General features: G+C 46.7%; 1 protein-coding gene across 1 annotated transcript; it reads right to left on the bottom strand.

Moving 5' to 3' along the window:
* Positions 1 to 218: 218 nt before the first annotated feature.
* TM4SF1 (transmembrane 4 L six family member 1) lies at positions 219 to 12,156 on the bottom strand. Its single transcript, XM_013006127.2, has 5 exons — positions 11,741 to 12,156; positions 9,791 to 9,880; positions 9,567 to 9,712; positions 5,517 to 5,697; positions 219 to 648 (listed from the first exon to the last, which is right to left on the bottom strand). The coding sequence occupies exons 1-5, from the start codon at positions 11,915 to 11,917 to the stop codon at positions 634 to 636; spliced, it is 609 nt and encodes a 202-aa protein (XP_012861581.1). The 5' UTR covers positions 11,918 to 12,156; the 3' UTR covers positions 219 to 633.
* Positions 12,157 to 14,180: the final 2,024 nt, after the last annotated feature.

Genomic DNA, 14,180 nt, shown 5'->3' with positions numbered 1-14,180 from the left:
GCGTTCCAAAGGCCTCTTCATTACAGGTTTTCAGACAGATGTGAGGCACCATAGAAACAGTGGGAACGATCTTCTCAGAAAAAGAAAAGTCTTAGTCTTACAAAAAAGCAACTAAAAATCTTTCATTTAAAAAACACATGCATACATGTGTGTATGTATATATATATATATATATAAATATAAATGTATATATATGTATGTCAACTAAAAATCTTTCATTTAAAAACCACATGCATACATGTGTGTATGTGTATATATATAATGTATATGCATACATATGTGTGTATAGGTATACACACTAGCATTTGGAATGTAATTTCTATCCTTGCAATGTTTCTCAGGAACGTAACTCCAGGCCATAGCCCCTCTCAGATTTTCTGAGGACCCTCACTCAGACTGGTGTCAATTATCTCCTGAGTGAAGTCAGGTGTTTTTGTTTTTGTTTTTTATTTCTTAAGAGACAAAAATAAAATAAAAGTCTGTTTACTAAGTCCAAACACTTGCTAATCTGTGACGAGGTCAGCTTGTACACATGTTCATAAAACTGGAACAGGTGAGCTGTACAATTTAATGCAAGTACAATAAATTACGATGCAAAAAGGCCGGCTGTGGTTCTGTCCTGCGCTGGCTGTTTCAGCAGTCATACCACTGCAAAGAGAAAAGGGACACTTGTTACGTTACCAGCCGGCTGGGCCAAGGTGACATGTCAGTCCTTGATGCGCCGGTCTGAAGCAAACAGAGAGTAGAATGATCTCAACTTGAGCAGAGTTTTTGGTCAACACCACTTGGGGCTTAGGCAATGCTTCTGAGGTGTTTCCTAAACAAACCAGCCCTGTTGCTCTGCCTAAATAAAAGCTGTGGGAACGTGCCCATGGAAACTGCGGATATCCACACAGGAAAGACTCGTGTTAGCCTTGGGATTCAGAAGATAATGCTAGAGACTTAACAGAGGGCAGCTTCGCACAGGAGAGAGCTCATGGGTGGATAACCTTTCCAATTAAATGCTACCAAGCTAGGTGCTCAACTCTTTCACACTCTGTCCTTTGAAGGTGTCTTTTGTCTTGTAAATGTTAGTAACCGCTCTGTCTTTTTGTCTTACAGGAAAAGGGTAAACTGCACTGTGGGGAGTGGAAGAAGCCAGTCCTACAGTGACCTAGATGTGACAGTCTGCGGGACCATTTGCCATTGGTCTTACTCGCTGTCAAATCACTTCAGTAATTTTGGTCACTGGGCCTTCATGCCTGTTTCCAAAGGACACCTGCTCAGAAGTCCAGTGGAGCTTCACTTAGTTTAAATCCCTCCATGTACAAAATTCAAAGCTAGAGAGAGCTTGCAGTAGAGTAACCCTGAGCAGTCCTTTCTGTTCAAATGAAAACAATTGGACAAATCAGTTGCCTTCCAGCCAGCGCTGGTTTATGGAGACTCCATGTGTGTCCGAGGAGAGTCCCATTGGGATGGAATGGTGATGCTTTGGAAGTGGATCACCAGGCGTTTCTTCCTACACACCTTTGGGTTGATTCCAACTTCCAAACATTTGGTTATCAGTCCGGTGAGTTGACCATTAGCACCCTCCAGGGGCCCCTGTGTAACCAGTCTTGGGAAAAACTCCATGTGAAAGGCTTTTCTCACTCTTCTGAAATGTGGCAAGCTTCCTAAGAAATTATTAATCTTGCTATACTTGTCTGAAAAGGAAAACTAGGTTTTTCTTTGCCCTTCCCTCCCAAATAGAAAGTTTCCATTTAAGTAAGACTTTTCATGGCTGCAAAGGGCTTAGCTAGTTTTCATTCAACTTTACAATATTCCAAAAGAAAATGAAGAGAAGTGCTTGAGCCAAAGGAATAAACAATTAGAAAAAGTCATTTAAATAAGTTTGCGTTGACTTACTCCTGTTTTGCAGAAGCAGATATAAAACAACAACAAAAATTTAGACCACAGCTGGACTTGGAGTAATTCAATAATATATGGTTTCTAGGATGATGTAGAAACAACTTTCTCTACTACTAACAAATACCTACTCTGTCCTCAATTGTATCCCCAGGAAACAAATGCTTCCTGGTTTTCTTTCACCACGTAAGGCTGCTCCTCAAAGGCTATTAAGTAATTCTTCCTGTTGCCTGGGCTCCTAATAAGGCAAGGGAGATAGGCCAATGAAATGAAGTGTCACCTGCAGTTTAAGAGTAGGATTAGCATAAAGTGGCTCATGGGTTGGAGCTTTACCCAAGTGGATGATGTTAGACATATTGCTTCATCTCTCTGAGGCACCATCTCACCTGGAAAATGGGCTCAGTGATCATCACATTTGCTTTTTAAGAGTTGTGGAGAAGAATTAAGGAGCAAACTCACTGGAACGCCCTTAAGTATTATCTAGTGCAATGAAGGTTGGCTCTTATTGGTATCGATGAGCTGCGAGTGTGAAAGTCATCAAAGAAAGAATCTTTGGGCTCTCCTCAGCCAGAACCGAACCCAAACAAGCCCACTGTTTGAAACAACGCTGACTCGCTGTGCCCCTGTTTGGGGTTTCCCAGGCTGTGCATCTTGGTGGGAGCAGGCGATCTGTTCAGCCGGGGCAGGGGTGCAGGGGTGATGGGATGAGCAGTAGATCAGATCCTAACGAAGGCTCTGTGTCTTGGGTAACACGACACAGAGTCAACTGTGAAGAATAAGACCATGCGGTGCCTGAGACTGGAGAAAATTTACTCTTAGAGAAATAGAACCCTGTGAGTGTTTTTCTTCAAAGATGATGCAGAAATAAATGCTGGTTAGATGGAGCAGCATTATAGATTGGACTGTGCCCCTCCAAATTTGTGTTGGGGACCCCAACCTCTAGGTCAGCACTTGGAAGTCAACAGCTGCTGCTTGGTCGAAAGGCAGGGCTTTCTACTTCCGTGAAGAGTGACAGTCTCAGAAAGCCACAGGGGCAGGTCCACCTGTCCTAGAGGGTGCTGCGAGGCAGCATCCACTTGATGGCAGTGAGTCTGGTTGAGTTTTGGGGAGACTGAAAGCGTTTTAAGATCCCTAGTAATGTAGAAGCCTAGATGGTCCTGAAGACATCGTTGGTAGATTTCTAGATGTTAGAAGCAATTCTGGTGAGGAAAGCTGAAGAGAAACTCTCCATCCTCTGGTCTCAGAATACCTATGTGACCAGAACGTTAATAGAAAAGTGGGCCTTTAATGTGCGTCAGGGGCAGCTTGGAAAGAAAATGAACGTTGACTGGGCAATGGAAGAAGGGTTTTCAAAAAATTTTTTATGCAGTGACAAAGAACTTGCCTGCGTCTTGTTCCAATGTTTGGTGGATGGTAGGATGCCTGAGTGATGAAACTGGCTATTTAGCTGTGACAATTTATAAGCAAACTCTTACAAGGACCTGTGTGGATATAGTAAGATGGGAAAGGAAAGAGATGGATTTTAAATGAACTGCACAACCAAACTTGGAAAATTCCCTTGGAACGCTGAAGGGACACGCGGTCTCCTCTGTGAAAGAGATTGACCCTGTGACTGACGGGTAGACCCAGCCACCCCAGCAGAAACCCTCAGTCTGAAGAGACGGGAGAAAGAACAAAAGATGGGAACACTGGCTGCCTCTTGGGATTTTGTAGGCAGGAAACAAAATTTGTTTTCCTTTGAGAAAAGAAAAGGACCATCCCCAGGCGACTCCACAACATCAGAACTGTTGGAATGAGCACAGGAAGCAGAGCCTTGAAGGGTGGGACCAGAGCCGGGGCGGCAGAGAGCGGGTGCTCTGGCTGCCTCAGCTTCGAAGGGCCAGATCCTCACCTCTTGGTTCTGGAGTGTGAGTCTGGCCAAGATGAAGGGTCTGCTGCCCAAAGTGGAGGGACTAAGGCTATGGTGCCCAAGTGATGGACGGGGGTCACCCCTCAGACAGACTATGAGAATGGACCTCTCAAAGCCAAGGCAGAAGAGTTGCCATCACAGTGAACCCGGAAGGCAAAGCTGAAGTCCAGGGCTAAGAGGCTTCCACTCAGAATCCAGAAAGCATGGCAATACCTGGAGTCGGGAGGGCAGGGCCATTACCTTTGAAAACAGAGGATTATTATCAGGTCTTGAGAGCTAATGTCTGGGCAAGTTACCCTGTAGGCAAGGTAAGCATGGGCTGCCATGTGCTTACTTGTTAATCTATAGTGGCAGTTCTCAACCCGTGGGTCGAGACCCCTTTGGGGGTTGAACAGCCCTTTCACAGGGGTCGCCTAAGACCATCGGAAAATGCATAAATGTTTCACAATATGTAATTACATATTATTTTGTGATTAATCACTATGCTTTAGTTATGTTTAATTATGTTCAATTTGTAACAATGAAAATACATCCTGCAGATCATATGTTTACATTATGATTCATAACAATAGCAAAATTATAGTTAGAATATAATTATATTAGCAGATATTTACATTATGATTCATAACAGTAGCAACAAAAATAATTTTATGGTTGGGGGTCATCACAACATGAGGAACTGTATTAAAGGGTCGAGGCGTTAGGAAGGTTGAGAACCACTGGTCTATAGTGTTCACCAGTATTCCATCCCTGTCAGGGACTATAAATTCGAAAGGAGGTTGGATTGTGCAGGAAGGTGCTGTGGGTTTGGGAGAGAGGGTACCTACCAGTCAGCAGTAGAAGCTGAATCTTTTATGTGGTGGGAAAACGTGAAATTGGTCATTGCAGATTAGTAAGTAAGCATAAGTAAGGCTGTGCTTGCTTCTTGGATATTCCCGTATAAACCCAGGCAAGTTGTTCTTGCTGCGTTTGGACTTGCGTGGTGGAGCCCATTAGCCCTTCTTTCCCTCCAAAGCTCCCCATTTGTCATCAGATTAACCGCCCTGTGGGCTCATTTTCTCCATGCTTTTAAAACAGATGAGGTGGGCTCTAGATTTTACGAGGTCACCGATGAGAGGAATTTTGCACTCAGGATGGAGCACAGAGGATGAGATTTGGGAGTGGGCGTTGACTTTAGACTTCGGGTGATGGGATGGGGTGAATGTGTTTTGCATATGGCAAAAACGCAAATTGTGGGGTGAAAGTGAAAAACTGTGGATTGAAGTATGTCCACCAAAATGTTGTGTCATAATCCTAAACTCTGGGCCTGTGGTTATAATCCCACTTGGGAAAGGGGTGTTTTTGTGATGTCACGGAAGCAGGATCAGCACAGGGTATGTGTAGAACCAATCTCTTTTGAGATGTAAAGAGATGAAGCAAGTGAGCAAGGCAGAGATGGGAGAAGACAGGTGCTCCATACCATGAAGAACGAAGTAGAGGCTCAAAGACACGTGGTCCTTCTTCCAAACCAAGAGAAAAGAGAAGTAGCCTCGAATTGGATCCTGAACTTGGAATTCTAGCCTCCTAAACTGTGAGAAAAATATATTTCTGTTTCTTAACAGTATCTGTTTTGATATTTCTGATACGGCAACACTAGACAAGCCAGGAAAGGCTTTCTCCTGCCTTTCTTCTCTCTGGAGCGTGTCTTGAGCTGCATAGCAATCAGATAAATCGGAGCTCTTACCTGCTGCCGACAGCAGCAATAGCTACAGATGCCTCCCAGCACTCCGTTTAGGATTTGAATGAGACACAAGATGAACTCAATCGCACCAAGAGCCAATAGGATAGAAAACAGAGTTGTATTCCATTCCACTATGTGCTCAGGTTCAATGCACTTGGACCAGGATGAACTTTCCACAAGGTACCTGTGGAACAAAGGAGGAATGTCTGACATGTAACCACGCCAGTGGGATAGCTCATAAATGATTTTTTTGTGGGGTATTTACTTTAATCAAAACCAAAAGTGAATTATTTCAATAGCCTCTATCACAGTCCTTCAAGATTGAAAGAGGAATTTAGCTCCAATCTTGTCATAATGATAAAAGTACTTTTTAAATTATCATTTTATTGGAGGATCTTACAGCTCTTATAACAATCCATACTCTAATTGTATCAATCACATTTGTATATATGTTGCCATCATCATTTTCAAAGCATTTTCTTTCTACTTGAGCCCTTGGTATCAGCTCCTCTTTTATCCCCTCCCTCCCCATCCTCACAACATCATGAACCCTTGATAAATTATAAATTATTGTTATATTCATATCTTATACCATCCCTTCACCCAGGGATCCATGTAAAATTAAAACAACTTTTTACTCCTAGTCAATACTCCTGTGCTTAGGAATCTCCTCCTGGTTGTATTTGTATTTTCTAAAGACATGTAAACAACTATTAAACAAAACAAAAACAAAGAAAGAACATTAAAACCCATTTAGGCTTTGTTTCAGGCGAATTCAAATTCAAATGTATGTAGATCTCAATTAAAAGCAAATTTGGAGCAATGAAAGTACCCAAAGTGTTGAGGCAGTGGAACTACAGTTGATTTTTTTTACCCTTCTCCCAAGTTTTATTTTTAGTTAAATGTTCTATTGTAGGACAAATGGACCTTTGTAATCAAGTGAGTGAGGTTTTTTTTTCTCTCCAGAAAATATCCTGTCTTTGTATTAGCGTTCTTGAATTTAAAAATACTAATTCAGATCATTTCATTAAAATCCAATTGACGCCATCTGAAATTACTCCAATCCTGGCAAACTTAGAGCTTAAACATGCAAACACTTTGCAGGGGAGACCGTTTTAGAAATAAGTTAATTTGCAAAATGTAGCACAGGGATGCAGTCAAACTGTCTCAGTGGGCACTGCGTCTTTCCTTTGGCGCTGCTGTGGTCACGCATCCATCGTGGACTGTTGGGTTCCCTTCTCACATCCCATAAAGATTATCACCTTCCTGGTGGGAGCTAGACATTTAACGACAGGTGGGATGCAACGGTGAACGGGGCACAAATCCAACGCTGGAAGAGCTTGGCATCTCAGGGAATAGACAAGGAATAGGCAATCTCAATCCCTCAGGGATGTACTCGAGGAATGTAAAGATAGCGTGAGAGGAGCCACGGAGGAAGGACCCCTTCCTTGGTCAGGGCAGATACCTGCCTGCGTATCTCTTGATTCCATCGGGCTGAATTCCAGGAAGGTAGGAACCAAGCACTCTCTCACTGTATTTCCAGCCCCTAGAAACACACGTGAACACCTGAAATGGGATGGGTACTCGGAAGTGACCAAATGACAAATAAGCTGAAAGCGCTTGGCAAGATCTTAGGAAACCATTGCTGAGGTCATCTCTCACCATACAGCCAGCCAAACGCTGTTGGGTAGATCCTGACTCCTAGCAACTGTTAGGGCGAGTAGTGCTGACCCCCAGGGTTTCCCAGGCTTGAATGTGCAGACAGAGCACAGGACCACACCATTTTCTGAGGGAGCTGCTGGGCTCAAACCCACAACCTTTGGGTTAGCAGACAAGCGCTCAACCACTGCATGGCCAGGGCTCTCTTTGCCTCTCCACCTTGCTATATATTTACAAAACACACGCGCGTGCGTGCGCGCATGCGCGCGCGCTTGCTTCAAAAAAGTTGATGGAAAAAGGGAATGAAAAGAATTTTTAAAAATTTCCATGACAACTGTCACCTTGAATAAGGCAATAGTACATTTCCTTATGAAGAAAGAAAGTTGTGTGTTTTCTGCAATAAAAGGGGTTTTGTTTGGAAAAAATAAAAATAAAAGTTTCCATGACATTTTAAAGTCTCCTCCTATCTATACAGTGCATGTGCACACACACACACACCTATCTTAGAAGATTTTTCTAAGTAGATACCCAGCTACTATTCTGAAAAGTCTGAAAAATTCTCTCCAATTACTCTCCTAGAATTTCAGCTTTTGTTCCACCACAGACTATTTGGATTCTCAGTGCAATGGGGTGGAAGGATGTGGGGATGGGGCGGGGCGGGGATTGACTTGGCTCCACAAAGAATACCGTGACACTGGTTTCCTCGTCACTTCTCTCTACCGCAGCAGGAGGAAGGCGTTTGGAATTGGAGAACGGCCCTTCGAGTGAGCTAATCTGAATTTCAGTTTATACTTCTCCATGCCTGTGGAACGAAACTCTGTATTTCCAACTTACAGGGTCCGAGCATTCTCTGATTGTGTTTGTCATTTGGGCAACTGATCACTGGGTTAGTGATTTGTTCTTCATGACGAAATCTCTCCCTAGAAATGATGTCGAAGGGAATGGTTTCTTATAGAAGCTGGTATGCATCTTTGGAAAATATCAGTCAATGACTAAAAACAAAACCTCTCCCCACATTTCAGATGTGTCCGTCAGGCATTTCTTTAAAAATGGGTGTGTGTGGCAGTTTTGTATATGTGTGTGCATTGATAGGCTCATGAATAGATTTTCCATGAACAGATCCTCAACAAGAATGAACCAAGGATCAATAACAACTTTGAACACTAGTTTCCAACATCTGTAAATGCTTACTTTTCCTCCAGAGATGACTATTGGCTTGTATTTGTTGTAAGCTAATTGATCATATGAGGGGCTTCCCAAAAGTTCTTGGAGAACTAGAATGAGATAAGAATGAAAAATTTCCAAGAACATTTCGAAGCTCCTTCATAGTAACAGCTTGAGTTATATGGATCCACCAGCCTCCATCAAGAGTGTTTAACATGCGCTTTGCCCTTAATCCTCAAGACAAGCGCTGTTAGTCTTTTCTGACAAATGAAGTAACTGAGATCCACAGAGGCCAGTTCACTGCTTCCTGGCTATCCAGAGGCGACACTCAAATCCAGTACGCTTTGCCCACCAAGTTCACGATTGTCTCACCCCATCTATGCCCTGTAATTTGTGGGGGACAAAACAGCTCCGTAACGTAATGGCAATCTAAATTCCTATTACCTGCACACATGAATCTCAAAACGAAGGTTTTCATGTGCAAATTTTTTAAAACAGAATGAGGAAAAGGTCAACTCGGAATCAATTCCTGCCCAATGAAAGATGCTATTCGTTTATCACCTCGTGCACTAGCTTTCCCTTTCTGTGCTTCTCTTAAGAAGGAATGAGCATAAGCACACAATGGAACGTCTCGTCGCTTACTGATCCTGCAGTCATACATAAGACCCGTCTGGTACAGCCTGGTCACTTTCAGTCAGGGGTGCGTAACACATCCTCAAGATGTTGGACGCGGGTGTGCACGTGTGGGGTGTGATTTTACCTGGCGGTTTCTAGTTCACCTCATATACTTGCTACCAGTAAACTGTATTCACTGCGCCGCCAATTGTTCTGAGCACAAACTCGACAGCCAGACTGACCTGGGTTCAAACCCGGATGGGCACTTCTAACAATGTGACTGACCTTGGATAGGTCATATCATCCCCATGCCCCCTTTCCTCACCTGTCAGCTGGGCACCACAGTGGGAGTCACCTGACAGGGTGGTTATGTAAACGGGATCGTTGAGTCCATTCAAGCCCTCGGGGCTGCGTGGCTCAGAGTGGCTCCAGGACTGGCATCCATGTACGGGGGCGCCTGTGGCCTACACCATAGTTGGCGTGCATCAGGGCTAGCAAACCCGGGCTGAGGATGGATGAACAGAGAGCTGGGTGCCTTTTTGCTTAATGAAGTTGTTGCTGTACACAGCTGGTGGCTGAGGCCGCAGGGTCTCATGGAGGAGAAGCATTACTTACTTTGCCTCGGTGTTGGCAAAGGGGTAGTCCCACTGCTGTTCGCTGTTTTTACACAGTGGTCCTTCTGCTAAGCCCAGGGCTGCCACAATGACACAGTAGCCAGATCCTGCGATTCCAATGAGGGCGGCCAGGACAGAGGACAGCATCTAGGTACACAGAAACACAGGCATGAGCCCCGGAGCGCCACAGAGGGGCAAGGTCACCATCAGGACGCAATGACCTACCGCACATCTCTTGCCACAGCTGTGGTTTCCAAGGCAACAACAGCAGTTCTCCCTCTCCAGTCCCAAGAAGACGTAGCCGGGCAGGAATACCTGGTCAGGAACAAGCAAACCACAGTCATGCTCTGTCCCCAGTACCTCTGCGCCTGGTTGGGCAGCTTTCCCTGAATCTATTTCTTTCCAACAGTGTTGACTAGCACAGGGTTGGATAATCACGTCTCTCAAAAGTTGTCAAACTCGAAGGAGAAAAAAACTCTAAATGCCATCTAGGGTTTGTCTTCAAAGCAATCTTTGGGGTGAGGCTGGAGAATGGTGGCGGGTGGGGTAGCATCCAGCAATAACCTGCATTGCTTCATTCCCTAAGACTCCATGACATGGTCCCGGATGCAGACGGTTGTGAAAATATTAAACCCCATCTTTTTCAATAGGATTGTGTTTCTTGTCAAACACGGATGATCCTAACAAATCCCTATTAAAGCACGGACATCTTTTTGGTGATTTAGGAGAGAGATGGGAATTCTGCATCATAAATATGAACGACTTCAACAAGCCCAAGGTTAGGTTCCAAACATTTGATTGCATTCATGTGATGACCATGCTGGAATGTGTAACGGGTTTCCCATGTCACAATTGGGGTATCAGGTTTCGACATTTTCACCTCCTTAACTACACGCAATGGTTACACGCTCGCTGGACTTTGACCCGAAAAGCCTGCAGTCGGAAAGGACCAGCTGTTCCTCGGGAGCAAGAGGGGCTCTCTGCTCCAGAAAGACTTCCAGTCTCGGAACTCACAGGGGCACTTCTACTCCACCCTACAGGGTCACTGTGAGTCATGGTGGTGAGGCTTTTGTTTTTAGTTTTTGAGACAAAGAACAAAAAACCCTGTATGGAATTAACCATTTCATAAAAGTCCCCTTTCTATGTCTGATCTTGGCGATTTAAAATGCGCAAACTCCAGTTTGTCCGCATTCTTTACACGCTGTGGCTGGCTGAAACTAATGCCTGCAGCTCACAGGCTGACAAAGTCCTCTCAGTTCAGTGCTCAAAACCAGCCCCGGAACACACAGCGCATTCCACCACGCGCTGCAGAACCAACCGTCCACTGCCAATCGCAGGTTCTTCCTACACAGGGCACCCCAGAACCTAACACCGGCAACAGACCGAGGGTTCGTTCCCCACGGCAACCCACTCGGTTGGCTCCTTTTTCCAGGTCCCTCTGCAGACGCCTGAGAATAAACAGCGGGAAACCCCGGGTAGCAAATTCTGTTGTTCTGGACACCAGCCAACTCCTTCCCCGCTCTCCAGAACAGAACAAACAAACAAGCCAGTGCCAGGGCTGGGGACGCTATAACGCCTCAACATTAATTTAAATCATGCCTACAGCGAGGCGAATGCCCATTTCCCAACTGCTAAATAAGAGAATTCACACCCAAAAAAAAGTAGCTCGCTTGTAGGTGAAAGAGGATTTTGGAAAAACAGCCTCTGGAGCCGTGAGTGGAGCGGCCTGCCTTCCCGGCTGGATAATCTGCTCTCAGGAGAAGACGGGCCAGCAAGCCCGGTTCTGGGGCCAGCGCACGGGCGAGGCCTGCCTTTTTGTTTTCTGAATGTTTTCCTCTCTATGCCTTATTGTTTTAATTTCTACTTTAAAGTTCCATTAATCAGTTTATGGGGCGCTCTTACAGAGCAGATCCCATTCCATGGTTCCGTTAGATCCAGCATACTAGTGCAATTGCCACCACAGTAGGTTTCCAAACATTTTCTTTCTCTTCCTGAACTTTTTGACATCTCCTTCCCTTGAGTCCCCTCTCTGCCCCCCCCAAGAACCCTTATTATTCTTATTATATATTCTTCTTACCATTTTTCTATGGGTTTTTTTTTTGCCACATCTTATCCATCCAATATACCCATCCCCCTACTTTTTTACGGTTGCCATCCTTCTGAAGAGGAACTTACCAGCAGGCCTCCTCCCACGATCCCCGAGAAGAAGGACACGAAGCGGCTAAGGTGGTTCTCGGAAGCAGGCTTCGTCTCTCCGTGGGGAAAGTACAGCAGGACGTTCGCCGTGATGCACAGGGCAGCGAGCACACAGAGACTGGCGCCCAGGTAGCGGGAGCACTGGTTGCAGCACATGCTCTCGGCGGCAGGGGGACTGGGCTTGTCCCTTCAGGGAGCAGAGCGCACCCTTTGCAGGGAGGAAGCCACAGCAGTTCTCAGCGGGTTCCCGCAACTTCTTAAATACTGGGAGCTCTTAGTCACTGGGAGGCTGAGGTATGTTGCTTTCATTGGCCCTGGGGTGGGAGTGGGAATGGGGGAATAGGAAGGTCCCGCCCTTCAGATGAAACCCTGGGGGCCGGCGAAACCAGAGGCCGGCCGGACATGAGAAACAGCCTCTGTCAGGAGGCTACAGAGAAAATGATTAAGCCTTCACCAGGGCTTCACTGGGGACTCCTTCACGGGACAAAGCATCAACAGGAAAGCCGGTAGCTGCCAACTCTCCACCTGGTGGAGGCCGCTGCTGTGGCCCTGCTCCCCCTCTGGCCAGCTTCCAGCCTCAGAGCCTGCCCTCTTTTCCACTTGGGTGCCGATTTAAATCACGCCAGGGCCAGCCTCAAGCAATCCCTGCTGGTTTCCTGGTCTGGTCAACACCCCCGGGTCTGAGAAGGGTGTTGGGAAAATGTTCCCAACTGAGCAGCCTCTCTCAAACAATGCACCCGCCTGCCTCCCAAAGGAACCCGGCACCCAAACAAAGATGCCGCTTGGTCAATATCAAGGGCTCAGACACTTTGTCCTTGTCAGGTATTCCTGGAGGGAAGGGCCGTGGAAGACTTAAAACCAGCAGGACAGACCGATAGATACTTGCAAAGCAGAAGGGGATCCAGGTGGAAAGACCCAGGCTTCATTAGAATCGTTGGATCGTGGCAGAGGGTACCCTAAATGAGTGCATCCAGTTAGAATGCTCACAGACGACAGCTGCTCTACCCCCACCAGATCTAGAACTACCACAGGGTGCCAAGGAAAGGCAGGCTTGGGTAGGTGCCAGACAAGCTGTCTGGTGTGGCTACCCTGCCGAGGAGGGCTAGGGCACCGACCAAGATTGGTACTCACATAGTCCGTGGTCCCAGTAGGACATGTCAAAGAAAGTTGGCCATTGAATCAAGGAGACGAAGAAGCCATGCGTTTGATGCTGGTGCTGGAGGAGAATGTTGAACGTACCCACTTTGGACATGTCATCAGAAGGGACCAGTCCCTGGAGAAGGACCGCCTGTTTGGTGAAGTGGGTGGGGCCAGAGAAAAAGAGGAACAGTCACTCACGAGGGTGGCGGCGAGACCGGGCCGTGGTTTTTGGTTGTTGTTTTGTGGTGCATCAGGTCACTGTGGTTGGAACTGATTTGATGGCACTTCACCGCTGCAGCAATGACAAGTTGGACAGAGTGGCCTGATGGGGCCAGTCACCGGGACCGGATAAAGAGGAAAGAAGAGGAAAGAAAGATGGGGACATTGTCAGTTCTGAAGAAGGAGAGGAGCAAGGCTGGTGAACCAAAGACCGAGACCAGTGTCTGACAGAACCAGGCCCCAAACTAAATGACCCCAAGATTTTGCCTCGTGTGGTCCCCCTTGGCAGGCGTAGAGGCTCAGGAACCCTCTGAACGACAACTGGAATGCCACTGACGTCACCCCATCAGCCTTACCCCTCTACAAAGCACGGCAACACACACACTACGGGCCACAGCACACACATGCAAATTTGAGCAGGTCAACTGGGTGGAGGGAAATGGCCTGGCTGGAGGGCCTGAGCATACTGTCAGGTAAGGACCATGGTCCAGTCTGCCCTGAGGAAGCACCTATGGAAAACACAGGGAGCCGGACCCGTAGTGCAGGTTGGAGGGAACCGAAGGTGTCTCCCACTTCCACTCTGTGTCCACAGGACCCGCCCTCTGTCCCAGCTAGCAGTCTTCTTCGGAGGGGTGACAGGGCCTGGGTGCTAATACAGGCTGTGCTGGGTTCTTTGGGGAAGCATGATACTTCTCAGCACACTGACTTGTAACACCTGAGGGTCAGAATAGGGGGTGCCCTCCGATGCCCTTCCCCACAGGGAGGAGAGTGAGGGCCTGGAACCAGGTAGTGTCCAGCAGGATCTCCGTTCTGCTGGCAGATGGCTGTGCCGACTCAGGCACGTTTCTCAGTCCTGAGATGCCGCTTCCTCCTCAGTGGGACGCCGGGCAGACCGACGCCATGTTTCTGAACACGCACCCCCTTTGCCGTACCCCCTTCTCAGGAGGAAACAATTGTTCAGGGATGAAAACACGCATTCGTCTTTCCCTTTCCAGCGGTTTAGGCACTCCCTGAAGCTCATGGGTGAACCCTCTTCTCTTTCGCAGGGGCCACTTGCTTC

This window comes from Echinops telfairi, unplaced genomic scaffold (genome assembly GCF_000313985.2).
Source record: "Echinops telfairi isolate 266 unplaced genomic scaffold, ASM31398v2 ScPeMD7_4225;HRSCAF=4972, whole genome shotgun sequence".
Classification (NCBI taxonomy): Eukaryota; Metazoa; Chordata; class Mammalia; order Afrosoricida; family Tenrecidae; genus Echinops; species Echinops telfairi.
This window is presented reverse-complemented; position numbering and strand designations above follow the sequence as displayed.

What these genes read in the sequence shown, in the direction of transcription:
- TM4SF1 (XM_013006127.2), bottom strand. Translation starts at nt 11,917, where the DNA reads ATGTGCTGCAACCAGTGCTCCCGCTACCTGGGCGCCAGTCTCTGTGTG. An exon ending in GCTGTGGCAAGAGATGTGCG is followed by an intron (nt 9,713 to 9,790) that starts GTAGGTCATTGC and finishes CTGTGTACCTAG; the next exon opens with ATGCTGTCCTCTGTCCTGGC. An exon ending in TTTGCCAACACCGAGGCAAA is followed by an intron (nt 5,698 to 9,566) that starts GTAAGTAATGCT and finishes TTTGTTCCACAG; the next exon opens with GTACCTTGTGGAAAGTTCAT.